We start from the raw sequence: 27,177 nt of genomic DNA, 5'->3' as shown, positions 1-27,177 counted from the left end.
AACTTAGATAAGGAGAGGCTCAGGAAAGGAGGCAAGGATGCTGTTCCCATCTTGATTTTGTCTGGTATCAGAGGTGAAACAAGTCAGGAGGAAGTTTGCTTTCCTCTGCCCTCTTGAAGGCTGGGACACAACCAATATTCTTGAGGGGATTAAAAAATACTCTGTCCCTCCTACCTTTTCTTCCTCCTCTCCCGACCACCCCACCCCTACTTCCTCTTCTCTCTCTCCCCCTGCTGGTTTGCTGGTTACTTCCCCCTTCCCCTCTCTCCCGGCTATAGCAGGGTCCAAGCTGCCTGCGAGGGACGGGGCGAGATTGGCTGCGGACTGTACAGATCAGCCAAAGAACGAAGTAGTCTCTCTCTCTCTCTCTCTCTCTCTCTCTCTCTCTCTCTCTCTCTCTCTCTCACACACACACACACACACACACACACACACACTCAAAACTCGGACCTGCCGCACCACGGCCACTCCAATCCCTGGAAAAGGCAATCGAGCGCCCTCCGGACCGCTGCGCGCACCCGGGCTCCGGCAGTGCGCCTGAAGCTGGTGTTTTCCCCAGCGCCGCCGCTTAGGCTGGCTGTTCTGGAAGATAAAGAGGGGAGGGAGGATAGAGACAGATCCTGAAAACACCCCGGCCACACACGCCGCGACTGAAGCTCTTTCTCGGCGCACCAGTGAGGACCGCTCCAGCAGCGCCCTGCCCCGGGGAGGTCCGCGCGGCTGCCCGGGAAGAGCCCACCTGCCGGTCCGAGATCGGCCAGGGCAAAAAGCGCGACTTGCCGGTGTCCTGCTCAAGCAGTGCCTGGAGCTCCCGGCGCCCTCGCCCCGGCTAATTTGAAGTTCAACCCTCGGCTCTGTCGCGGGCCCCTCGCGCCCTCGGCGTGTCCCCCCGCCACGCGGGGAGCGGACGCGCGGCGCCGGGACGTCGCTATGGCTGGGGCGCTCCGGCTGCTGTGCCTGTGGCTAGGCTGCTTCTGCGTGAGCCTGGCGCGGGAAGAGGGACTGACGCGCAGTGTCCCGGAGCCGCACAGGGCTGTTCCAGGAGACCGCACGGCAGGTGGTGGCCCTGGCCCCGTGCTGCAGCCACACGACAAGGTGTCGGAGCACATGCTGCGGCTCTATGACAGGTACAGCGGCGGCGGCAGGGCCGAGGCGGAACGGGCGCAGCGGTCCTCCGAGCAGGGCTCTCAGCCCCTGCGCCCCCCACCCCTGCGCGAAGGCAACACGGTTCGCAGCTTTCGAGCCGGAGCATCAGGTGAGTGCCCGAGACGCCCCCTTTCCGCGGTCCCGCCGCAGGTTTCTCCTGGGACCCCCCCCCCCCACATACACACACGCACACACTTACACACAGCTTCTTTGTCTGCTCTCCTCTCTCTGATGCGACCTAGAGACCTTCCCTCACCCTGTGCAGCCGCCCACCGAGCCCCTCGGTCCTGTCACACCCCGCGTTTCGCCAGCGAGTAATCCCAGTTTTAGAGCCTGAATTGAGAGGGAGATCTGGAGAGAAGAAAGGCGCTGAGCAGCCCGGTAGGTAGGGGTGGGTTGGAGGAACTGCCTGGAAAAAGGTGAGGGGCTATCCCTTGCCCAGCGGAGCCCTCCCGCGCTGGGTGCACTCTTGGGGTCCCTCGTGCTGATGTTTCTTAAGCCAGCCAGCGGAAATTCCCTTGGACTGGGCTTTAGCCATGTCTACCTAAAGGCAGCTGTCATTTTATGCCAACCCGAGGCATCAGAGAGAAAAGTCACACTGGAACTAGACGCCTTCCCCTCGCCCTTTAGACAGTCGCTTCTCCAGACCTTGCACCCCCTCTTGACTTGCACAGTTCTCTGTGTTTACTGTATTTGACACTTTCTATCTGATAGTCCCTTGGTGGCAAACACACAAACGAAACCAGGTGGTCTGGTGTTCTGATTATTTAAAACCCATCTGGGCAAATAGGGGTTGTACCTATTCCACCCTGGGAGGAGTTGAGGGGGGCGGGGGTGGACAGCGTGGATGTAAACACCTCTTGGAATCCGCCGATGAAAATCTGCTCATCCCATTTTTCAACACACAGATCACTGCGGACTGAGATTCATGGTTTAACAAGGTTTCTCCTGTCCCCTGTGGTGAAGCGAATAACTTATGCTAACAGCCTGCCTCCCTTGTGCTAACAGCTTGAGGGAAAGTTTCCTGGACACTGACTCGGTTTATATGCTTTGAAGACGCATCAGGCTTTTTTGTTCACTACATTCACGATAAAGGGAAATGTAACTTGCAAAGCCTGTCTTCAGTGAACCGGTGAAAAATAGCCAAGAATCTTCAAGTAAGGAGGGCTGGCCTCATGCTCTATCCATTCTGTCAGAATCACTAGAAAGAAATCTCCTGAAGCTTTGATATGTAGGACTCCTGGAAAAAAAGGAAAACCAAAGCATCCATCAAGGAAAGCCCTAGGTTGACACTGTAAATACACTCTAGAGCTCCTAGGCATGATGACATTTACAATAAATGTGAATTATGCTTTCTAATGCAGAGTCTTTAGCTAGAGTCTGAGCTGAACCAGATTTCACCTTCTTCTTAAAACCATGAACATAATGTGTAAAGGGCTGCCCTCTCCCTGGTATGCCAGCCACTTGAGCCTATCCTCACAGCTGACTAGACCAGCGAATGCCTTGTTTATTTCAGTGCAACTCTGAGAGCAGAGCTCAGTGAAGGAGCAGCGTGGGAACAACAGGAATTGGAGAGAAGTTGGGTGGGCAAGGCAGGTGGCAGTAAATGAAGATACTCAAGTCGCTCTTACCTTGATAGTGTGTGTGTGTGTGTGTGTGTGTGTGTGCGTGTGTGTGTGTGTGATATTCCTAGGGAGTAGCCAAAGCACCCAAGAGACATATAGTATGCTTTTTTTTTATCAACAAGTTTCATTTTTTAGTATGAATCACAGGGTTTGGAAGTGGATTGTGAGTTTGTTTCATTCACACCTATTGCATAGTTGTTTGTATGTTTGTTTTAGGCTGAGTGAACCATGTGTGGGAGATGGATAAGGATTTGAATAACTCAGGCCCCTTGGACTTTTGGGCTTCCGCTCATTCTGTGCATTATAATTTCAGTGTCCCTTATCAGTCTCACTGGTCTCATACCATCAAATGATAAACTCTGATACGGAGGCCAGAAGTTCCCTTGAAATGATGAATTGCAGCTTGAAGCATATATACAAGGCTGTGTGCCCTGATAAGGAAGGTAATCCCTTTAGCATCCTAGAGACTGTCTTAATGACTTATTCATCAAACGTAGACACTGGTTTTTGTGGAAGCTTAAGTGTCATGTTACCGCATCGGAGACTCCTGGAGAGGTGGTTCATGTTGGACCCCTTCCAAGAGTGTTTAGTTACGAACACACTAAAAAGACCTTATTATAAGGCAGTTCTGGCTCTAAGAAGGCACGATTTGGGGAAGGTGCTAAGGCTTTTTATGTGTGCCCCTCTCCTCTGTCCATATCAACGTTTCCATAACTCTCTTTGTCTTGCGACGTATGTTCTGATATAGGTGAAAGATGCTGTCTGCTTTAATAAATCAGATATGTTTTCTAGCCCATGGTGTTTAGGTTTCACAGCACATGGGCTGCTTCTCTATAGCAACGATGTTACAAATTTTAGTGGAAGGTCAGATGGTGTGCTGTGTATATGGAGTGGCTGCTGATCAGGCAGACTTTCCAAGTGCTTATTCAGGCTGAGTTATAGCCTTAGAGTCCTATTTGCTCCTTGGAACATACCTGATTAAAATTATTTATTGTTCTAAACCTAGAATATCTTTGGTTGAAATGTAGCTGCTGTGGTATCCCTCTGATTACTTTCTACTTAAACCATTACTTGATGGTGGGTGGCATTCATCCTAAATACACTTTCTGCTAACCCCTTTTCTCCTCCCTCCATGCTATGCAGTGGGTGTGCCAAAACCGTAAGTTTGGAACACTCGTAAGTCTTTTTGTGATGTGTAAGGGTTTACATAAAGATAGGTTTTATCTTTTCCTTTGTAAGAAGTAATTTACAAAACTATTGACGGCAGAGCAGTTTAGATTTATAAAAACACACCTTTTTGTAGGAACACCAGAGGCATATGAAATCAGCTTTTATTTTAATCTTAGTCTAGGTGGTCCGTGGCTACTGTGTGTAAAAAGGAGAATATTTCACCGAAGGTTTTCTCCTGGCCTGATTTTTTAGGGTACACGCTTTGTGCTCATTAGTTTCTCATTATTCCCATAGCCACTTACTCTTATATTTCCTCTTCACAAATTTAACTTCTTTAGGAAAAGTGATTAAATCACACATGTTCTTATTAGGAAAGTATCATTACTTAAATTCATGAAATGTAACTACAAAAAGATGACATTTCGGTGAATATGTGTCACCTTTTTAAAAAAAAAATCACACAGACCGGAAAATTGAGGTAATCCGGACCCAAAAGTGAATATTTTCCTTCAATGAGAAAGGGAGCGTCTTTCCTACCGTGACCAAAACTATTTAAAAATAAAGGATTATCATTTGATGTGATTTTGAAGTGCGAGGCTAAAATGTAAGCCTTTGGAAAAGATAGAGTTAAGGGCAAATTGAGCATTCCAGTAGGGGCCATCCTTGTAAAATTCACGGGCCAGTGGTAGAACATCACTTTTAATGGGTTTAATGGCAAGGGAATATAATAACGTTATTAAAACGTAGTTACCTTAAAATTTCTGGCACCTAGAAACTAGGCTTGAAATTAAAGAGCACTCGGGTTATCTAACGTTTGTATTCAAAAGACAACAGTACATCTGGAGAAGGGAGGTGTATGCATAGCTGCTGTGAATTACATACTACTTTGAATACATGACAGCCCTTAATGAAGTTTTTACTGTGATGGGCAAGACAGCTTTACAATCTCTGACATTTAAAAATCCATAATACCATGAATTCTTGATTATCCATACTAATGGAAAAGAGAAAGAGAATGAGTTACATGAAAAAAAATTATTTAAATCTGGCTTTTTAGTATAGTTAGACACACTCAAAGAAGCCAAGAGACCATGAGGGTCAGTGGGAAAAACATCCCCTACGTAGGTAATTCACTCAGGAAATATTTATACATTAAAAATATATACATAATTAAGAATATATTAAGGTGGTCGCATGTGTCTTATGCAAGCAATGATATTTATGAGCACTTGACTGACCCAGTTTAGATCTCTCTAAAAATTAAATAGGGACATGAATGTCAAATCTGCTCTTAGGCATTTTGGAATTATACAAGTTTATATGTAGAAGAGACCTTAAAGAGAGCAAGTTCAACCCCCCTTACATGGAAGAAGAAATGGATGTCATGCTGTATTTACCAGGCAATTTTTCAAACCTACTGAGTAGCTCAGCTCAAAACCTATTATTCCTAATATTCCAGTCTAATTTTCTAGGAGAAAATTTTATAAAAGGTGTCTTTGGAAGATGTTAACAGGTGTTACATAAAATTGGGTCCCATGGTCAAATAAGTTTGGGGAAAAAAACGATCATTCTTATTTGCTATGGGAATCTCAGGGCCTTTAAATGATAGTGAGTCCTCCTAAGAGTGGATCATTTTCCCTCTGAGAAAGCATTTTAGAGAATTATGGTTCTAAGGTATCTAGTTGGGGAAACACTTGTTCGGACACTTCCTAATTCCCCAGGAAAGGAAGATATGCAAAATGCAAGTAAATATCACAACTGAAAATGGTCTTATTTCTCATTTCCCATTTAATACCTATGTCAGGATGGTAACTTCCATTTTTACTTTTTGGACTTGGGTCCAACTGGCACCATATCATCTTCCTGCTTTCATGTTTTAAACTTCTCTGGATGTAATCATAGAATCTCTCTGTTATTAAATTCCCATTTTCCCAGTTTCTTTATGAATTCTCCTCCATTGTTGTCTTCTCTGGACTTGATCTGCATTAGTTCACAGCTAGTATGATGCTTTTAAAAGAAAAGCTACTTTATTTGTGGAAAAATTCACTGGAGATTACACACATAACTTTGTTTAACTCTATCACCATTAGTATCTTGATGAAAGACACTAAAAAAGAAAAAACAGACACACTCAAGACAGCTATCAAATCCCTTATATAATCACCAATGTTTGTTGTATTTATTAGACATAATAAAAATCGTACCTATCAAAAAGCCTAGTGAAAAATATTGAGCAACTTTGCATATACTTTCTATTTGCTACCCAGGAAATTTTGCTACAACATCAGAAGTTTTGTCTCCAAATTTGGATGGTTTTCCCATCTATTCAGTGTGTATATCCTAGTAATTAGTAACTTACTAACTTGATTTTAGTGGTGGTAGTGGAAATAAGTTTAGCATCACAAATAGTTTCAGCTTGAACTTCCTATGCCAAGTTTCAGTTCAGAGTGCATTGTTATGGTTATGAGCCCACGAACATAGAATTATGTAATGGAAACACTGACATAGTATTAATCAAGTGACACGAGTATACCAGGATAATATCTACTTTGGGCAGTAGTAAATGATGACAGTGTAACTGAAGAGCGCTCATATATGGAATGTTTAGAAATGCATGAAGTTGCTGGTCTACCACATATTAGTAGTGGTTGTGTCCTAGCATATTAGTACCTGAAACAGTACTTTCGGTAAAACACTTTTTAGGGATGATATGTTTAAAGGCATAGATGTCTCTTTATTTATTTCAAACACCTGTGCATGTAAGTCATAGAGCTAATTGAGCAGTGTGTGTGTTGAGTCCTTCAGTGATGGACTTACCTTTCAGACCATCTTTTCTTGGCGACAGAACCACAGTAAATGCAGTGCCTAGATTTTATTTGGGCCCACTAGGAATAAAATTTGGGGACAAACTGATGCTACGCTGTTACCATCTTCAGTAAGTATTTCTTACTCTACTGAGTGAGTTCTTTTAAATATTCCTTTTATAAAGTAAAGGCATCCAATAGTTGTAGAAATGCAAGATTCTTTGTCCAATCATCTGATTTTACAGGTAAATCAACTGAGACCCAATACGATCTTATTTGCTTTTCCTTCAAAGAAAATTTAAAATTAAAATATTGCATGGAATTAAACTAAAGTCTATTTGAATTAAGTGTAACAGCTACACTTAGGTATGGGTTACGGTAAATGGTTTTCAAGCAAAGAAGAGATTCCTGGTACTTTAATTTTTCTATTACCTGAGGCTGAGTTAAGAGATCTAAAGGCTAACCTTGGTTGAATTGCTAATTAATCAAGTTATCTAACATTGCCAGTCTCAGTTTCTTTAACTATCAAATGGTTAAGTCATACCTACTGTGCCAGTGTCACAGACAGACGGTAAAACTCAATTGGGAAAATGCATTAAAAGTTTAGAAGCTCTGTATAAATGAGATATTTTAATATTTTAAAAGGTGTCTCTCTCTAGCTTCCCACAAAGCCATAAACATACATAAAATGGGGCTTATGTGCAATTGTTTGTAACACACAACAACAATGTAAATATAAACAGGTGATAGTCCTCTTGTAATACAATCCATAATACCCCAAACCCACATTCAAGAAGGTACTATTTCTGTCCTGGCCTTGATGGCTGAGTGAGCACAGCTACACTTTGTTGTAGTGAGGTTAAATGTTCTAAAGGATGGTCTCTGTATTAGCTGTGTCAGTGTCACCAGGGAACTTGTTGGATATTCTCCAGCCCACCCAAGACCATCTGAATTAAATTCTGGGGGTGGGACGCAGAAATCTCTATTTTAACAAGCCATCAAGGTGATTCTGATGCATGTTCGAGACATACTTGTCTAACCTCATGTCCCTAAGGTTTTGAGTATCTTATAACCAGCTTCTAAAATCCAGGATTGATTCACGTGTGAGACCTGATCTCATCTGGTGCTTTTCTGTGGACAAATGGTTTATTAATTTATATAATAGCAGGCTTCTTTCACTTTAGAAGGTATATTAGCATCTTTAAGGTAGTCTTTTCTCTGGAGTGGGCTTTCAAGTAAGTTAATAAAGACTTCTTACCCTTCTGTCATAGTTTCAGAGAGTTGGGAGCCTAATAGACCTGCTAGAAGGGGGATATGGAAGAGGAATGTGTAAAGCAAGTCTCTGAAGTGCAAAGAGCATATCTCATTTCATTCTTGTGTTCTGAGGATCTGGTGTAGTTTGCCACATAGCAGGCACTCAGTAAATATTTCAGTTGAGCTGAATTAGATGTTCAGGGGACTAGATAAGAAGAGATAGTAGAAAAGCTATTAGCCAGGCAAAAGATCCTTTGAAAATAAACTTGCCATGAGAGAAGTTTCCATGAGGCATTTTACTATGTACATGTCAAATGGCAATGCTATTCTACTTTATATGCAACTGTTCTAATAATGCTTTTTTCCTGATGAGCTGAAAGGAAGCACCATAACGCCATATGGTATGTAAACCCAAGAAGGGCTTCTGCTGAGTTTGGGAAGTTGAAACTACTTGAAAGTTGTTTTTTTTTTTCATTTTGGTGTTAAGTAGGAAACATTTTTGAATCTGGTGAGTTTACACAGTTGTTCATTCAACACATCTGACAAATATTTTTCAGGATATAAATACTCCAGACTGTGCAAAGTACTAAGAGTTCAAAGATTTATTAGGACACGGGTCTGCCCTCTGAGAGCTCACAGTCTAGGAATGCCCTTGGGCAGAGGCTAAGAGTAGATAAACTGATTAATGAACATTTTGCTGTTCTAGAGAAACCTACATTATATCATCTTTGGCCATGTTTTACTTTGGACATAGAGAATGGTTGTCTTGGAATCCCATAAAACTCAGTCGTTTGACGGCACTCTGCAAGAAAAACAAAATTCTGTGACTTTCTGTTCTATTTAGAAAGTCTCCATTTTGCCTTTGCCTGAGAGCTGAAGGTGGCAGAGAGAAGCAGCCGTCTGGAGTCAGTAATCCGCAAGCACTCAGCCAGTGGCTGCAGGTGTATGCAACTCTTTCCTAGGCACCCTGGCATTTCTAGCAGTTGTACTTTGGAGAAAGAAGTGGGGGGAAAAAAACTTGTCCTTAGTTACGTATTTTCTGTATGACTACAATGTTTTTCCTGCTTTCTGGGGATTTAACTAATCATCAAGATTTCATTTAGGCTATTTGTTTTAAAATCAGACTTTACATAGAAAGCTTTCCATTATATGTCCTAATTCCCTCTGAAAACATTCTGCATGGGCCAGCATGAAGGTGAACTTACCACTCCCTGGGCACCGCCTCAGCTACTCCTTGACAGGAGCTTAACCTTGCCATAGCACGGCCTGTCCTAAGTTACAGGTTCCTACTGAGTCCTTGGTTTTATTAGGCTTAGGTGCTTTGTCTTCAGATAAAAACAGAAATAAATCCTCTGCCTTTATCTATTAATCAAACTCCCTAAAAAATTCTATATAGTTAATAGAAGACCTGGGCTTCTCTCCAAAATCAATGTTACCTAGCTGGTGCTTCATTTTTTGAATTTCTACAATGAATAGGCTGGACTCGGTCCGTTTATTCATGAAAGCAGCATTTACTGAGTACTGCTTTAGAGTTAAGCCCTAGGCTTGGGGCTGACGAATCTGATAAAAGTTACTACAGTGACCTTGCCTTTAAGGAGTTCTTGGTCTTAGGAAGGAGCGACAGTATGATGAAAATCGTATTAGAAGCGGGATTCCAACTGAAGGAGTGGGTTGTCATGATAAGCGTGCCTCAAGAGTGGTGCCGCTTCTCTGCCTTAACAAAGCAGGTCTGGATTATCAAGGACAGCAGGGCAGATGAAGGCATTCTAGGAAGAAACAGCAGCAGGTGCAAAACCCTGACAGGTGTTCGAAGAGGCGTGTGGCTGAAACTCACCTGACTTCTGGAGGCTTTTTAAATTCACAGACATGATGATTTTAGAAAATTCAAAAAATTATAATGCCAATGGCAAATCCTAACTAGACTGCAGTTGATGTGTTCCCAAGCAAGGAAAATCCAAGCTTGTGCCAGTGCCAGAAAACAGTAAGAAAACAGCACCACCTATTGGTAGTTATATTTTGGCGTCAAAAACGTTTCCTTAGGAAGAGCTGAAAATAAAGCCTGTTGCAGTTCCTTGCAAGGGATCTGAGAGGTTATCTAGTGCATCTCCCACACCCTCCATATCAGAAAAAGATCCTCCTGCAATAGTCTTGAATTAGGACTATCTTATGTTTGCTCAGTCCCACAGAAGGGTCTCCCTATCGTACTAGACACTTAGAAAGTCATTACATATTGGTCTGGATACTGCCTCCATTCAACTCTCACCTTTAGACCTCATTCTCATCTTTGACCCCGGAGAGAAAAACCCCAATCTCTCTTCAGCCCCTTAAGTATTTGCAAACAATTTTCATAACGTTGGTAAACTATTTTTTTTTCTTCCTTCAGACCATGTATTCTCCATTTATTCAACTCAAACTTGTAAGACACAGTTTCCAGACCCGTCAACATCTTGGTTACTCTCTTCTGTATCAATAAATTGGTTAAAATGAGAACACCCAGAATTAAGCATGCAACTCTAGATATAGTTAGATTGGTGTGGCAGTTAATGCTTCCTGGTACCTGAAGACTACAGACAGCCTGAAAATTCGTTAACTTGGTTTTTTTTTCACCTGATAAAACCCACCATTGTTTTTTTATATTATTAGTGTGTCAGTTTGTTCTTATTAATCAGAAAGTGTACCTTGGGGTTCTAATTCAATAATTGCAGATAGCTAAGTATCAGAATAGTTCAGAAGAAAAGAAAAAGCGAGCACTCTAGCATTTTTCATTTACTGGTATTTGAACATATATACCTGTGTCTGTAGATAAGACTCAACTACCCAGGGAGAAGAGCAAGATGCCTACTGCGAAACCCCTGTTCTTAAGTATGTGAAGACTCTCATTTGGAAAAGTTAAATTAATTTTAAAACTCCATCAGATAAAAAGCATGAGAGTGGTTGAATACATATTATCACTTATTTCCACTTTCAGGGAGGTATTTATCTCCTTAGTTATTCCTCTCCGCTCAACTCCATGCAACTCTGCACGACTCTCTTATTCCTGTTTTCATCCATTGTAAATACTAAGCATTTGATGGGGCGTTTGGAGGGAAGGAGCATTAACTTGCACAGAAATTAAATGTTTTAAGGTTAAAGAAGGCAAAAATAAAGTATGGGTTGGAGAAGTCAAAAAATGTTCTGGCGAAATGGCTGAGACTTGTAGCTTATTATTAGAACAAAGAGGGAGTCGAGGTCATCTCGAACAGCCAGGGCTAATGCGCCCCCTGGCCTGGTAGAAATGGCAAAGACATTGAGTGCTGGGCATAATACAGCACCTGTAGTTAGGAGCTAGATGTGAATTGGCCATCCCTTTTCTGAATTTCGGCAGTTTAGATGTCTGTTAGGACTTCAAAAATCTAGATTAATTTGGGATATTTTATAAATGTCTACTTAAAACATTGGAAATATCGCTATGCAAAAACCTCCGGTATTGCATACTGCCAGAACGTGCTCCTTCCGTTTTCCCACCCCCAACTTCCCTTCATTCTTTTCCCTTCATTCTTAAAAGTTTAGTTCAAAGGTTAAGTCTTCCCGGTGTATCCTTCTTCCCCTTACATGCACAAAGTTACTTGCTCCCTCCTTGGTGCTACTCCAAGAATGTAGTTCACACCTCTGACAGCAAGTGGCGTCATCATGCCCTAACTACCTGCTTATTGCTTATCGGTCTCCCCCCCCCCCCCCCCCCCCCCCCCGCCACAGTGTGGACAGCAGCGGCCATTTGTGCAGCCCTGAGACCCAGGGCAGGGTCCAGTCCCTAGTAGGTGTTCGACACCCTCATGTTTGTTAAACCAAAACATTGGTTTTGCTTTGCTTCTGGTTCTTTGTTGGCTGTAGTGGACGACCATGTGAGATACCCAAATAACACAACTGAAGCTATGTGTAGAATCGCTACGCCGTAAAGCACTGTCGCTAAACTGCCCATTTAACTCTTTTAACTCTATTTTGGAGCAGTTTGTTAACCTTAGACTTTTGACTGCAGATTGAACCAATTAGCTACAGCTGGAGGGAAAATTAAAAAGTAATCACCAAAATTATCTAATGTTCTTGGTAAAGGAAAGTATGTCGCATTCCAAGAAGGGAATCTTTTGACCGGTTCACTTTTTGGTTTAAGGATTCATGTTTAGCAAAATCCTAGTTCTTCTCTGCACTTGGAAAGAAATAAATGCCTTTTTTCTTCCCTTTTGGACTATATGTGACTACAAAAGTGGTGGTTATCCTTGACTGCCTTGGTCCAGCAGAAATTTTCATTTGAGCCACAAATGTGAGCCACATATGTAATTTTAAATTTTTAGTGGCCACACTTAAAAATATGAGAAGCAACAAGTGAAATTAATTTTAATAACATACGATTATATTGAAAATGTTCTGTACCCAGTTTCTGGTGTGGGTGAGAGGGGAGGAAGTTCCCCGTACCAGCAAGCAATTCTCAGACACCAGCAGGGTATCTGAGAATTCAATTTGGTCTCCCTGAAGATGGCATCAGATCCCACAGGCGAAGGGCTCAGCCCACAAGACCACCCTCCACTTCTGATGCCAGTCGCAAGCCAAGGTTGTTACCTGTGCTTCTGACCAACTGGCTACATACATATTAGAGGTTCCCATGACCCCCTCCTTGGGTCCAATTAATTTGCAAGAGCAGCTCACCGAACTCAGGAAATGTATTTGTTTACCAGATTACCAGTTTACTATAAAAGGATGCAACTCAGAAATAGCCAGATGGAAAAGATGCATTGGGCAAGGTAGGGGGAAAGGGTGTGGAGATCCCATGTCTTGCCCAGGCGCGCTGCTTTTCCCCAAATCTCCATGTATTCACTAACCTGGAAGCATTCCGAACGCCATTCTTTTGGGTTTTTATGGAGGCTTCATCATATAGGCATGATTGATTGAATCATTGGCCTTTGGTGATGGCTTCAACCTCTGGCTCCTCTTTCCTTGTGAATCAGAGATAGGACTAAAAATGCCAACCCTCAATCAGTGGGTTGGTTCCCCTGCAACCAGCCCCATCCCCACCAGTCCTCTAAATTCACCTTGTTAACATAACAAAAGGCACCTGTATAGTTCTCATCACCTAGGAAATTCCAAGGGTTTTAGGAGCTCTGTGACAGACACAGGACAAAAACCAAATATATGTATTTCTTATTTTAAATCACAGTATCTATCACAGTATTTAACCCCATCCATCCAAATATTATCCTTTAATATGAAATCGATGTAAACTTACATTCATGTGATATTTTACATTCATGTTTGTACTAAGTCTTTGAAATCCAGCGTGCATTTTACATTGAACAGCACATTGCCGTTCAACCTTAAATAGCCAGTCACCACCATATCGGACAAACCATTCTAGTTAGCTAACATTCGTTGAGATTTTCTGTGTGCTGCAAGCTCTGCCTGCATTCTGTCAATTAATTTGCACACCTCTGCAGTCGATGCTGTTGGACTCTTTTTACAAATAAGCAAACTGAAGGGCGCCTGGGTGGTTCAATCAGGATGAGCGTGGACTATTGATTCTGGCTCAGGTCATGATCCCAGGGTCGTAGGATCAAGCCGGGGGGTCGGGCTCCGCACCGAGCATGGCACCTGCTTCGGATTCTCTCTCTCTCTCTCTCTCTCTCTCTCTCTCTCTGTCTCTCGCTCTCTTCCCCTGTCTTTCTCTGTTCAGTAAATAATAACAAAGCCAACTGAGGCTTAAAGAGCTTAGATTATTTGCCTGAGGACAGCTAGTGGGTGTGGTGGAGCTGGGCCTGGGCCACGGGGCTTTGACTTCAAAATAGTGTACTGAACTAAAATGAGAGCCATCACAAGAGGCAGCCTGACAGATTCTGAAGCATTTACGAGAGGATATTGAAGATTAGACACAGGGGTGGAGACTGCTTAACAGCAGGTCACAAGGTGTCTGGAAACAGTTTGAAAGAGGGAACTTTTTTTTTTTTTTCCAGGAGGAGGATACATTTTGAAGCAAACTGTTGGGCAAAGGAGCACTATTACTTTGCCCATTAAGACACTACCACCCAGATCCCATGTAGCTCATTTTTTCCCTGCCAGGATGTCTGTTTGGCAACCATTCGATTGCCACATACTTAGAACAGAGACTTCTCTTCCTTCCATTTTAAACTTCCATCTGCTACAAGAAGTTTGGGTAAAAGTATATGCTACAGTGACTGGTACGAATTAAGGCTAGAGTCTCTGAACAACCCTGATGCCATGGCTTTGTTGTAAAGGTCTGTAAAATATTATCCTGGTCTCATGGATTATACAAATGGGCACAAATGGCAGCTTCCTCCTTTTCCTTCACACGGTGTTAAAAATGAGTAAAATATGTTTCCCATTGCACTTCCCTTGTCCTTGCAGACTCAGGGAACTCATTCTAAGTTTCCACGTCTTTGTAGAAATGTTTTGTTTTTACTGAAATATGTTTTTGATCAAGAACATAATCTCACGATTGCGTATATGTTTCTGAAACAAGTATGTATATGGAACAAGTGCACGGAGGGGGACTCGGGCTCTGGTGGCTGGTCCCAGGACTGGGCATTCTTGAGTCTAACCTCAGCCTTACCACTAATTTGGTAGATGATCTGAAGAGAAGGAACCAACCTCTGCCCTTCCTAATCAATCTCTTGTTCTGTTACTCTCATTTCTGAAGAATTGGAACACAATTTGACCCAGGTCAGTAATTTCATCGAAAGAAGAAATTATTCAACTCTTGAATTCTTGAGATGTCATAGACTCCAGGCAAGCTCCGCAACAGTGTTAATTCTTTATGACACGTTTGAATGTGTGGCTCATTTTTCCGCACATGTTACCTGAATATTGAGTTAGACGGTCTTGCTCACCTACCCCCATCCTGCACCGTAAACTTTGTGAGGCAGGTAGAAGAAGATATAATCCCATAATACACTAATAACAATAATGAATTATAGTTAGAGAAACCCTTTTCTGGGTGCTTTATGAACTGCTTTACACACATCTAATTTAATGCCGATGGCAGTAGATGTAGACACAATCTCCATGTTATGAATGAGAACACTAGCTTGCCCAAAGTGGCTGAGTCAGGACTTGAATCAAGGTGAATGTAATCTCATCAATGCTTGTAACCAGTAGGCTGTACACTCCCACTAATAAGAAGATATTCCAATCCTGTGCCAGATTTACAGGACTGGTTGTTGGTAGTTTCGTAATGAAAAGCCAGAGCTCTCAGCTCTCATACCAGTAAGTTTACTGTTGTGTTACAACTTACACACATTTGTAGTGCTTCAGGAAAGGAAAAAGCAAATCAGTAAAAACGGCAAATCCTTGCTTTAATCTTTCTCTAGCTTTTAAAATTACTCCTATTATCGTTTTTGTTTGTTTAATTGAGGTGAAATTCACATAACGTGAAATAAACTATGTTTTAAGTGAACAATTCAGCAACATTCGATACCTTCACAAGGTTGTATAACCACCAAGTCTACCTAATTCCAAAATATTTTTATAATTCTAGAATAAAACCCCCTACCCAGTAAAAGGTTTCTCCCCATTCTGCATGCCTCCAGCCCCCGGAAAACATCAATCTGCATCCTGTCTCTACGGATTTAGCTGTTCTGGAACATTTCATGTAAACAGAATCATACAATATGGGACCTTTTGTAGCTGGCTTCTTTCATTTAACAATGTTTCCAAGCTTCCTCCACGTTGTGGCAGGTATCACTTCATTACTTTTTATGGCTAACTAATATGCCACTGCATGGATAGAACACTGTTTTTCCATTCATTCGTTGATGGAGGTTTGAGCTGTCTCCACCTTTGGCTATTGTGAATAGTGTTACTGTAAACATGCATGTACATGTACTTGAGTACCTGTTTTCACTACTTTTGTCTATAAAGGAATAGAGTTGTGGGTTCACATGATATCTCTATGTTCAACTTTTGGAGGAACTGTCAAACTTTTCCACATCAGCTGAAGCATTTTACATTTCAACCAGCAATGTAAAGTGTTCCTGTTTCTCCACATCCTTGCTGATACTTATTTGGTTTTTCATTCTTATAGCTAGGCTGGTGTATGTCAAATTGTACCACAGTGTGATTTTTGTTTACATTTCCCCAGTGATTACTAATGTTGAGCATCTTTTCATGTGCATGTTGGCCCTTTAAATATCTTTTTTAGAGAAATGTCTATCTGATGTTCTTGGCCATTTTTTATTGGTTTCTTTGACTTTCTGATGTTGAGTTGTAAGAATTATTTACATGTTCTGGATACCGCATTTTGTCAGGTGTATGATTTGAAAATATTTTCTTCATCCATTTTTCTTTTGCTGCTCATATCTTGGGTGTCATTATCTAAGAATCCATCGCCAAATTTAAGGCCAGGCAGATTTTACCTGTATATTTTCTTCTAAGAATTTGATGGCTCTAGCTCTTATATTTAGGCCATTAACTCATTTTGAGTTTCTTTTTGTGTGTGGTGGCAGGTAGGGTTCCTGTTTACTCTTGTTTACTCTTCTTTTTTTTCCCTTCCTAGGAACCCTTGGAAGCAAAGGACTACACATCTTTAACCTGACTTCTCTAACCAAGTCTGAAAACATTTTATCTGCCACACTGTATTTCTATATTGGAGAGCTAATAAACATCAGCCTGAGTTGTCCAGCATCCCGAGGATGCTCACCTCATGCTCAGAGGAAACACGTTCTGATTGATCTCTCTGCGTGGATCCTCAAATCTGACAGAAACCAAAGTCAACACCTCGGTCACCTTTCAGTAGATGTAGCCAAATCTCATCGAGACCTTGGGTCCTGGCTGTCTAAAGACATCACTCAGCTCTTGAGAAGGGCCAAGGAAAATGAAGAGTTCCTCATAGGATTTAACATTACCTCCAAAGGACACCAGCTGCTAAAGAAGATGTTGCCCTTCCCCGAGCCTTATATCTTGGTGTATGCCAACGATGCTGCCATTTCTGAGCCAGAGAGTGTGGTATCAAGCTTGCAGAGGCACCGGAATTTCCCCATTGGAGCTGTGCCTAGACCGGACAGCCATATCAAGGCTGCCCTTTCTACCGAACGGAGAAGGAAGCGCTCGGCTGGGGTCCTGCTGCCTCTGCAGAACAACGAGCTTCCTGGGGCAGAATATCAGTATAGGGAGGATGGGGTATGGGAGGAGAGAAAGCCTTACAAGACCCTTCAGACTCAGGCCCCAGAGAAGACTAAAAACAAAAAGAAACAGAGAAAGGGACCCCCCCAGAAGAGCCAGACTCTCCAGTTTGATGAGCAGACCCTGAAGAAGGCCAGAAGAAAGCAATGGATTGAACCGCGCAATTGTGCCAGGCGGTACCTTAAAGTGGACTTTGCGGATATTGGCTGGAGCGAATGGATCATCTCCCCCAAATCCTTCGATGCCTATTATTGCTCCGGAGCATGCCAGTTCCCCATGCCAAAGGTAGCCGTTGTTCTCTGTCCTATACTTCCTGTTTCCGTAGAGGAGAAAGACACACTGACCGAGAGTGTGTTTTCATTTACGAAATCCATCTGGACACTTATTTATTGCCTTCTGACATGTACTAGGCAAGAATGGTTACGCTTGGTTTTTCTTTAATGGTTGCTAAGGTGATATGAAGTCAGTATCGGTATGAGGAAGGATATGAGAAAAAATGTAAAATATGTGTTTTGTGCTTCTTCCAAACACAGTGCAATCAGCCATGTGGTCTACTCAGCTGGGGGCAAATCTGTATCTGCCCACAATAAGCAAGCCGCAAACGACAGAAGGCTGATAATTGGAGAGGATATTCAGACAATGACTAGATGTCATGGGGAAAAGGAAGGGAAAGGACTAATTGCATCGATGCCCTGTGCAGAATTTTTTGACAAATAGTTTCTCATGAGATGAACTGGCCCCACCAGAGTCAGGATCAGGGTTGGGCCAGGTAAACTCACCTCATGAAATCCACCAGATGCTTATTTCATTTGCTTCCCTAATAAACATCAAAAACAAAGGTAACATAGGGTATGTGGACTCTATAAGCTTCTTCCAAAATTTACTTCATCCGGTCAGAGCTTACCTGTGTCTCTTCCAAAATCAGTGGAAACTGTACTGTATCGTATCAGTACTCAGTATCCTGACGAATATATTCTCAGAAGCTTCCCCAATCCCACCACTGCCTTGCACAGCAAATCCAAGTGACTATTTTCTTTGAACTTAGAGTTAGTAAAGTACAGTGGTGCCCTCTGGCCTTCAGTTAGGCTTATCTCTGAACCTCTATTCTTAGCTTATAACAGTTTGAATCTCTGACACACAATGAAAAGGGGCTGTAGGAATAGAATTCAGAGAAAGAATAGAGATGGGTTTTTTTTTGTTCTTTTTCTCAAAACTTGAGGGGAATCAACTTTTGCTGTTGCATAATAACAGAGAAAAAAAATCTTTTACCTCAAAGAGTGAGCAACTTCTACCTATAGATCTTTAAATTATCATGTTCATGTTCTAGTGTCATGCTCATTGGGATGTTTAATGGAACACATGCATAAAGGTCTGGCCGAACAAAAGCAGGTCAGCCTCTGGGCCAGTAACTTGATTGGAATCGCGTTTTCTTCTTAGAATGTCTCAGAAGAAAAAGTTTTCTACATCTTCTAAGACTTGTCTCTCCCAAGGATTTTTGTCGACTCCATGTTCTTTAAATCTAAACACAAAATAAGAATTATATACATTTACTATGATATAAACAGCCTTATCTTGTCTAAGTATTCATAAAGGGTATATCACTGTCAAACAAAACTTTTGCCAATTGGGACAGCATTTATTTTTTTTTAATTTTCTTTAATGTTTAGTTATTTTTGAGAGAGAGAAAGACAAAGCCATGAGGGGGGAGGGACAGAGAGAGAGGGAGACAGAATCCGACGCAGGCTCCAGGCTCTGAGCTGTCAGCACAGATCCTGACACGGGGCTTAAGCTCACAAAACATGAGATCCTGACCTGAGCTAAAGTTGGACACTTAACCAATTGAGCCACCCAGACGCCCCGGGATAGCATTTAAAAACAGACCACAAAGATGCAGAATGTTAACAGTGATGAATCTTTATAGTGTGGGTTGCTTTGTGGCATTGAGAGACAAAATGAATTCTCAATCTGTCTCTGAACCCAGGATGACTGATTTTAAGTGAGTCTGTGAGTTTTCCAAATAATCTCTCACACTCGTAAACTGTAATTTCTTCTATGTAGCCTGGGGAAATAATTTTTCTTCCTGACTCCAAATTTTCATACCCAGGGAGCCATGACAATATGGAGCTATTCAGTGAGTTTTCAACTACCCACTCGGGAGACCTGGTCTGGTCTCCGCTCTGCCACAGTTACCCCGTCTTACCTCTTCCATCTTGCTCTGACTATGCAAAACCCTGCCATTGCTTTGGTAGTTCTTCATGATGGTTCTCAGTGATGCAAAGAATAATTATTTAAAAACCTTATGGGGGGAGGGGTGCCTGAGTGGCTCGGTTGGTTAAGCCTCTGACTTCAGCTTCAGGACTTCTTGGTCCATGGGTTTGGGCCCCACGTCGGGCTCTGTGCTGACAGCTCAGAGCCTGGAGCCTGGTTCAGATTCTGTGTCCCCCTCTCTCTCTGCCCCTCCCCCACTTGCGCGCGCGCGCGCTCTCTCTCTCTCTCTCTCTCAAATAAATAAACATTAAAATTAAAAATAAAACTTCTAGGGATAAGTTAAGAGTAACAGATAAGTTTAAGGAGGGAAGTGTGTTAATGCAGCAGAATGATTAAATGTACATGCTTGGTTGTAGCAGGACTTCTTAACTGTAATGCGGCTGCAGTTTGCCTGGGAACACAGAGGTTCTGATCCAGTGGTTCCGGGCATATAGCCTAATATTCTGCGTATCCAATGCAGCTCCTAGGTGTTGCTGATGTTGCTGGTCCACAAATCCCACTTTGAGTAGCAAAATTGAGGGCTAAATGTGGTTTGGGGGAGAATTCATACAGTTGACCCTTGAACAACAACACGGGGGTTTGGAGCACTGATGTCTCGCACAGTCAAAAATCCATCAGTAAGTCCTAACTCCCCCAAAACTTAACTACTAATAGCCACCTGTTGATCGGAAGCCTTATCAATAACATAAACAGTAGATTAACATGGATTTACTATGTTACATGTATTCTATATTGTATTCTTAACAATAAAGTAAGCTAGAAAAAAGAAAATATCCAGAAAATCATAAGGAAGGGAAAATACATTTGCATTACTGAATGTATCCGAAAAAAAATCTACGTATATGTGGACCCATGCAGTTCAAACCTAGATTGTTCAAGGGTCAGCTGTATGTTAGTGTTCTCAACTTTGAAATGGGTACAATAGTACATGATAAAAACAATAGTTTCTACATAATAACAACAGTGGGTAAACAAAACAGTAGAACACCGTGCACATGGTAGGCGCTCCATAAGTATTTGCTATTAATATTTGTATTAAAGGTCATTGTTGAGACCGAGGAGAACAGAAAATTCAATGTAGGGGGCTGAAGGAAGACCAAATGGGGAAAGGGATCAAGAGAATAAAAGATGTAAGACAAGAAAAGGTTTTACAAATGTTTCTACTCCCTTTTCAAACATCACAAAGCCTAAAATAGGATTCTCCCTGCAGGTTCAACAGCCTGTAAGCTCTTCCAGTAACGTTTCTTTGGAGAGTAATAGAATCAGGACAGCATTGGTTGCAACAACTGAACTCATCATAATATTTGTCAAAACTTGGAATGGCATCAGAACTCCAGGGAGACATAACAGGGAGAAGTGTGGAGTTTTCTCTCTGAGCCTGAGATTTCCTTTTGCCAAGTTGAGAGTGGAAGTTTGGCTGTTACATGGAGTTCTCCGTCTCTCATCACCTTGTGAGAATCGGCTTAACTTTTAAGGCTTTCTAGTGGTTCCCTTTCGGCCTTCCAGGCTCTGTGGCTTTCAGGTGGTGTGATAACCAAAAGGATGGGTAACACGAAGCAATACGAAGCTGATATGTTAGGGGTAATTAATAAGCATTGCTATTATCAGTACAGCTTCCAACATGGTAACCAGAGCGAGCTATTAAGAGAAAAATACAGTCGGAGCAACAGAGGAAAATAAGGTCTCTGACCAGATCAGTACAAACACATGTGGAATAACTGAGGTGCCAAAGAACTTTCAGACTTTAGATATACATTTTGCCCCAGAGAAAAGTTCTCCCAGGCCAGACTCCTCTGCTGGCCCTCCTTCCTTTTGGCCTCCTTCGCGAAAGCCTGCTCTATATGGCGGGGCTCTCCGTCTGCAAAAGTCGACAACCTGTTCTGTAATTCAGAACAGCTGTGTGCTGCCTTTCCCAAATTCCAGGCTTTGCCCTTTCACTGATTCCAATTAGATAGTTTCTGGGCTATCACACCCATGTGGGCTGGACTGGGAGAGTGTGGAGCAAAACCCCATGGCCCAGGTCAGGAATGAAGGCTCTTAGCTGATGACACACTCTCCCTTGCTAATGCATTTGTAATCAAATTCAACTCGAGGACATCAGGCGCCGCTTGGCAGGTGCGGGCCGGACCACTGCAGATTTCATTCACAGACACGGCCGCATGGATTTTTCTGATTTCTAGCCCCTACAGCCAATCTGTTCTCCCAGGGAGAGACCCCTGGAATTCTGCCATGAGATGAAAAATACCCATATAGCTAAGGCCAAGTCGTATGCCTTTGCTTCCCCCTCACCACCTTAGCGGAGATGGAAAACAGAGCTTTCAAATGAAATGAAAATGATTGAGCCATTGTTGCTGACCGAGATGCGAGAGAACCAAGAAGGATTAGAGGAATGGAGTTAATCGTGCGGAAGCTAAGGATAGCAAAGACAATAGAATTGGGCAGCAAAGAATCTAAACACATTGAGCCAAATATCCTATATCAAGAAGAAATTCACATGTAATGACTTCAAAGTGATAGACCCTCAAATTACTTTCCTGAGTTTCCAAATCCAATCCCTGGTCATGAAAAGACCCAAAAATCCTAAATTTTGATGCACTGAGTTACCTAAGCAAAAATCACCTCAACTGATGTTAAAGTCATGTTTTACTCGCATTAAAAACAGAGACTAGGGAGGGAAATAACACAGACTGCACTTGCGATGGACAAATTTATTAAGCTATATCAAGAGAGTCATGAGAAGCATGATCTGAACTCAAAAACAAACAAATTATAGACTGGCAGCATGCTTCAAATGAGCAATTAGTGCATGAATCTTTTGTGCATGACATAATGATTCCTGGTAATGGCAGCCTGATCAGAGGATTCCATAGTGAGTCAAATGGGGAAACTCCCTAGAAAATTGAAGTTGTCTGATAAGACACACCAACTCAGAATCAAGGGCCCATTCCTGAATTCCAGCGAGCCCACCAGAGACTGTTCATAGTTTCTGAATCTATCATTTGTGAGTTAGAGGTTAAGAAAAAAAAAAAAAAAAGGACAGGAATTTTCCTAGGAAACACCCATGAATATTTTCCGTATCTACTCTGGGTCATTTGCACAGAAACTTTTATTTTTGTTGATGGGAATTATTTCCACAGAAATAGGTATAATGGAGGGTAAGCTATTTCTTAGAAGTATTTCATCCATTTAGTAAATATTCAGTGCCCAGAGCATATACTGTTCCAGGCACTGGAGAACAACAATGCAGAGCAGTATTTATCCTTCGAGACCTCTTCTACTTAAATAGATGCACTTCTTATGAAATTTAAATATTATAGGAGTCATTAAGACATAAAAAGTCACAGAATAATGTCAGAAAATCTATGGTTTAAAAAAAACCCTTTGGGACATTATTATAAGCTGTTTGGATCACTGAGTCTTAAAAATAAATCAATAGAGAAAAGTGGACGGCTACAAAAATTTTCTTTGGAAATTACCAATACTGATGAAATAACGACAGTGGTTATTGATCTCTACGGTACAATACCAATTACAGTTTGTGTCAGTTACACAGATTTTGGCGATGCTGCAAGGCACAAGATACCTGAAATAGAACAACATAGACTTCCTTTTCTTAAAGGGAGAATACCTTGCTTTGCAAAGCTAATTGAGTGAAAGTTAACAACTCTTTTCAACATATACTTAAAGTTTCTAGGGAGAAAGAGTAAAAAAAAAAGTTGCACCTCATCAAGACCATTTTTTAAATGATTTATGCCCCTTCACGATAAATTTAAAGTCTAATGTATAGATAATTTCTTTAATTAAAGTTAAAAGATGGGATGAGGCAAATTGGATTTGCCCTTTGTCTAACAAAAATAATCTGTTTTCTTTCTTTTTTTTTTTTTTTAGTGGTATGCCAGCTCTCTATATTATTTGCTTCTCCCTTGATTTGTATGTACCTTAGCCTTTTAACTTGTTCCAGTTTCCCGTACTGGGAGGTTTAGGGGTATGAAATTAAAATATCAACTCAGAGGTGCCTATGAGCCATGAGAAACATGGCTTGAAGTCTTGAAATTAAAAACCCAGAGTTTTGGCCTAAATCCCACTTCTGAATTGACATGTGATCTCTGGCAAGTTACCAAATTTCTGGTTCTAAATATATTTAAAACAAAACTCATTTCACCTGCCTTAGAGAGACATTGGGGAAAACTAATGCTGAAAAGCGTGGCATCTCTCCTGAAGAAGTTCATGCCACTCTGGCAATACCCAAACATTCTGGGCTTGGAAAAGTGACTGTCCTTTAAGGCTGAGCAGAGCTGTTTGGCACTCTAAAGAAAACCACTTGCCTCACATGGATGTTAATGGTTCCATTTGGCATTTTCTCAGGAACAAATTTTTCTTCCCTGGTCAAACTTCTGATATCCATGAGATAACCTTCGGCCCCCTAGAATATTCCCAGAAGATATATATGGCCCACATTTGGAACACTTCTAACACGACTGCCTTGAAGTCTGAACCCATGAAGCAACAGTGACCCCCAGTGGCCAATGGGGTGATCTTCTTAACCCCGATTTGTGCTCCGAAGAAGAGGTGAATAATTACAGTGGAGTGATTACCGTCCAGTTCATCCTGGTGGCGACTACTAAATAAATCAGTGCTCCTTGATGTGCTTGGTTGTATTTTAACAGCAAAGTATAACTATCGCTATAGCAGTGGTAATAATATGTCTATGTTAATTAAATAGGGTGTTTGCTAGGGTTCATTATGATTAGCGTAGAATCAAGAACAAATGGTTTTTGTTGCAGTCCTGTTGTTGAAAACACCCTAGAGTGTGTTAATCCCCTGTTTGGCAACTAAATTGTTTTTAGTTAAGTGATTCCGGCTTAGATAACTGGATTCACATACCCACTCTACCACTTACTAGTTATTTGACCTTAGACATGTCATTTAAGCTTTTTGAGACTATTTCTTTATTTGTAAAATATTTAAAAATGGTAGTTTTGTTATAAGGATCACAGATACTATATATAACATGCCTGGCACGTAGCAGGTACTTAATAAATGATAACCATGTTGGTGATGATAGTATAGGAGATCGTGCTGAACGGGTAATGATGCCAGAGTGTTATAAAGTTGTTGAAACGAATTCGTTGCGTACGTACCTTAGGGATGAACAGTGAAGAGTGGGAAAGGAGTTCCACCTAACTTGTATGTTCTCCCATTTCTTTTCTAGTCTTTGAAGCCATCAAACCATGCTACCATCCAGAGTATAGTGAGAGCTGTGGGCGTCGTTCCTGGAATCCCTGAGCCTTGCTGTGTGCCAGAAAAGATGTCCTCACTCAGTATCTTATTCTTTGATGAGAATAAGAACGTGGTACTTAAAGTGTATCCTAATATGACAGTAGAGTCTTGTGCTTGCAGATAACCTGGCAAAGAACTCATCTGGGTGCTTAATTCAATCATTACTTTATTTAATGGACTCTCCCCCCCCACCCTTGTTTTGCACTGCCAATGCATTTCATCCCAAAAGATCTTTTATAGTCAAAGAGAATGAGCAGACAGACTGACGATTTCCATCAAGGAGAACTGGACTGTGTTTGTCTCTGAATGTAACTAAATGCAAGATTTTCGTAACTATGGACATTTATTTCTTTTTTAAAAAAATTCACAAAGGAAAAATGATCACTCAAACTCTTTTTCAGAGCTATTAGAGGACACACTGATTTATTTTTGTAAGGAGCTTTGAAAATAGGTTGGAAAAACACCAATAGCTTATCACTTATCTCTACTCATAGAGAATAGAAATTTTTCATATTTTGAAGTAGATTTATTGCCATAGATTCCTGAGCGACTCAGCAAGTGCTAAATAACCCAACCAACTTTTTTGTGTATCTTCAAATCTGTTAAGACTCTTGTTTACCTGTGTTTTTCCTCCATGTGTAATTGTATGAATAGGTGAGTGGAGAGTGTGGGCTGAGTGTTAAGAGTATATGTATGTGTGTACATTGCCAGGTGCCTGTCCCCTCTCTAGGAAGGTTTGCTTAACATGGTTTTATAGTTCAATCTATACAGGATTCTTTGTGTTTTCCATTTCATGTTCTGGCAAGCACCATTCAATTATAAGAACTTTACCAAAAAGGACAGAGTGATCCAAGAGCATATGCAGAGAGTTACCACTTGGCCCAGCCATTTAATTTGAAATACAGTTGTTTTCATTTCATTGCCTCCTAGAAAAGGGAACCTGCAGCCCACTTTTCAAAAACCCACATGTACCTCCTCTTCTTTTTCATGAATACCTTCATTTGTTCTTTTAAATTGAATTCAAAAATTCAATTAAATTTTTTAAATTAAATAAAAATTTGGGTTCTCTTGATATGCTTTTACTTCTTATGAAGCAATCCATAACTACCTGAGGCTCAAAAACGGATGGAATATTGGAGGTTTCTTGAAATGACCAAATTAATCACCATCACGTGTTGAATATCATTCTTCAGCCACGTCCAGGTCCAGGCACCTTTTCACATGGATCAAGGTTTAGCCATGAAATCTACTTTAGCAAAGCTCACTAAAAATTATTCACCAAAAAAAGGAAGTCAAATATAGACACTTTGTTTTTTTCCCCACTTCCATTTGTCACAACTATCCTCTTACACCTTGCCCTAGAAAACATGTTTCAAAAATCTCTCTTTCTCCGAATTCGCATGTGTGACAACGATGTTTTCAGACCATGGGTTGTTGTTGATGTCCTATCTGTGGCCAACCCTCCTCTTGGTTGAGTCTCCGCTGATGAGAGACAACTAAGCCATTTCAGAGGCTGTGAAGTATCAGAAGGCGTGGGGTTTTGTTCTGTCTCTACCTATAGCTACCTATCGTGGTCCATCATGTAATAAATATTTATTGAGCATTTATTTTGTAAAAGGCACTGTGTTAACTGTGTGTCTTAGCATCTTCACTGGTAAAATGAAGAGGTTGACTAGTTGAGCCAGAAGAACTTTCTGACCCTAAAAGTTTGGGTTTTAGAATATGAGCTACTTTGTACACATCTTCCTTAAATGGATGAGACCAATAGATCTAAAAATACTACAAATATCTCTGTTCATAAACCAAAGGCAAGAACATTCTAGTCTTCAGCCTTTGGGGGTGAGTATGGAATTCCCCGTGGTTTAAGTCATATTTCTAAATTTCTAACTTATTTTTGGAGATCCATTTGAAGATGATTACCATGAAAGAAGCGCTTTGACACTTTTGGAGGACACAGAGGTTGGTGTGAGTATATATGAACTCGATGAATGAGACACACTAGTTAGAACTAATAAATTAAGTTCTGGTGCCCGAGTTACTATGGTTTCTTAGAGTTAATTTTTTCATTCTGGTAGCATTATTTTAAATATTCAAACTGAGATAGGTAAGGGACTTACTCTTAATAAACTTTATCAAAAATTTGAGCGGTGCCTGGGTGGCTCAGTTGGCTAAGTGTCCGACATTGACTCAGGTCATGATCTCATGGTTCGTGAGTTCGAGTCCCACGTCAGGCGCTGTGCTGACAGCTCAGAGCCTGGAGCCTGCTTCAGATTTTGTGTCTCCCTCTCTGCCCTCCCTCTCCCACCCATCTCTCTCTCTCTCTGTCTCTCTTCTTCTCTCTTTCTCTCAAAAATAAACATTTAAAAATAAATAAACAAACAAACAAACAAACAAACAAACTTTATCAAGAATTTGAAAGCAAAACTATGTAATAGGAGCCAGTGTGTGGCCATCTTATCCTAGTCATA

General features: G+C 41.4%; 1 protein-coding gene across 1 annotated transcript; it reads left to right on the top strand.

The window, feature by feature from the left end:
- Nucleotides 1–258: 258 nt before the first annotated feature.
- BMP3 (bone morphogenetic protein 3) lies at nucleotides 259–26,104 on the top strand. Its single transcript, XM_027059225.2, has 3 exons — nucleotides 259–1,255; nucleotides 16,536–17,446; nucleotides 24,642–26,104. The coding sequence occupies exons 1-3, from the start codon at nucleotides 931–933 to the stop codon at nucleotides 24,831–24,833; spliced, it is 1,428 nt and encodes a 475-aa protein (XP_026915026.2). The 5' UTR covers nucleotides 259–930; the 3' UTR covers nucleotides 24,834–26,104.
- The last annotated feature ends 1,073 nt before the right edge of the window (nucleotides 26,105–27,177 follow it).

This window comes from Acinonyx jubatus, chromosome B1, assembly GCF_027475565.1.
Source record: "Acinonyx jubatus isolate Ajub_Pintada_27869175 chromosome B1, VMU_Ajub_asm_v1.0, whole genome shotgun sequence".
NCBI classification, from domain to species: domain Eukaryota; kingdom Metazoa; phylum Chordata; class Mammalia; order Carnivora; family Felidae; genus Acinonyx; species Acinonyx jubatus.
The sequence above is the reverse complement of the archived record's forward strand: the minus strand, read 5'-3'. Positions and strand labels throughout refer to the sequence as shown.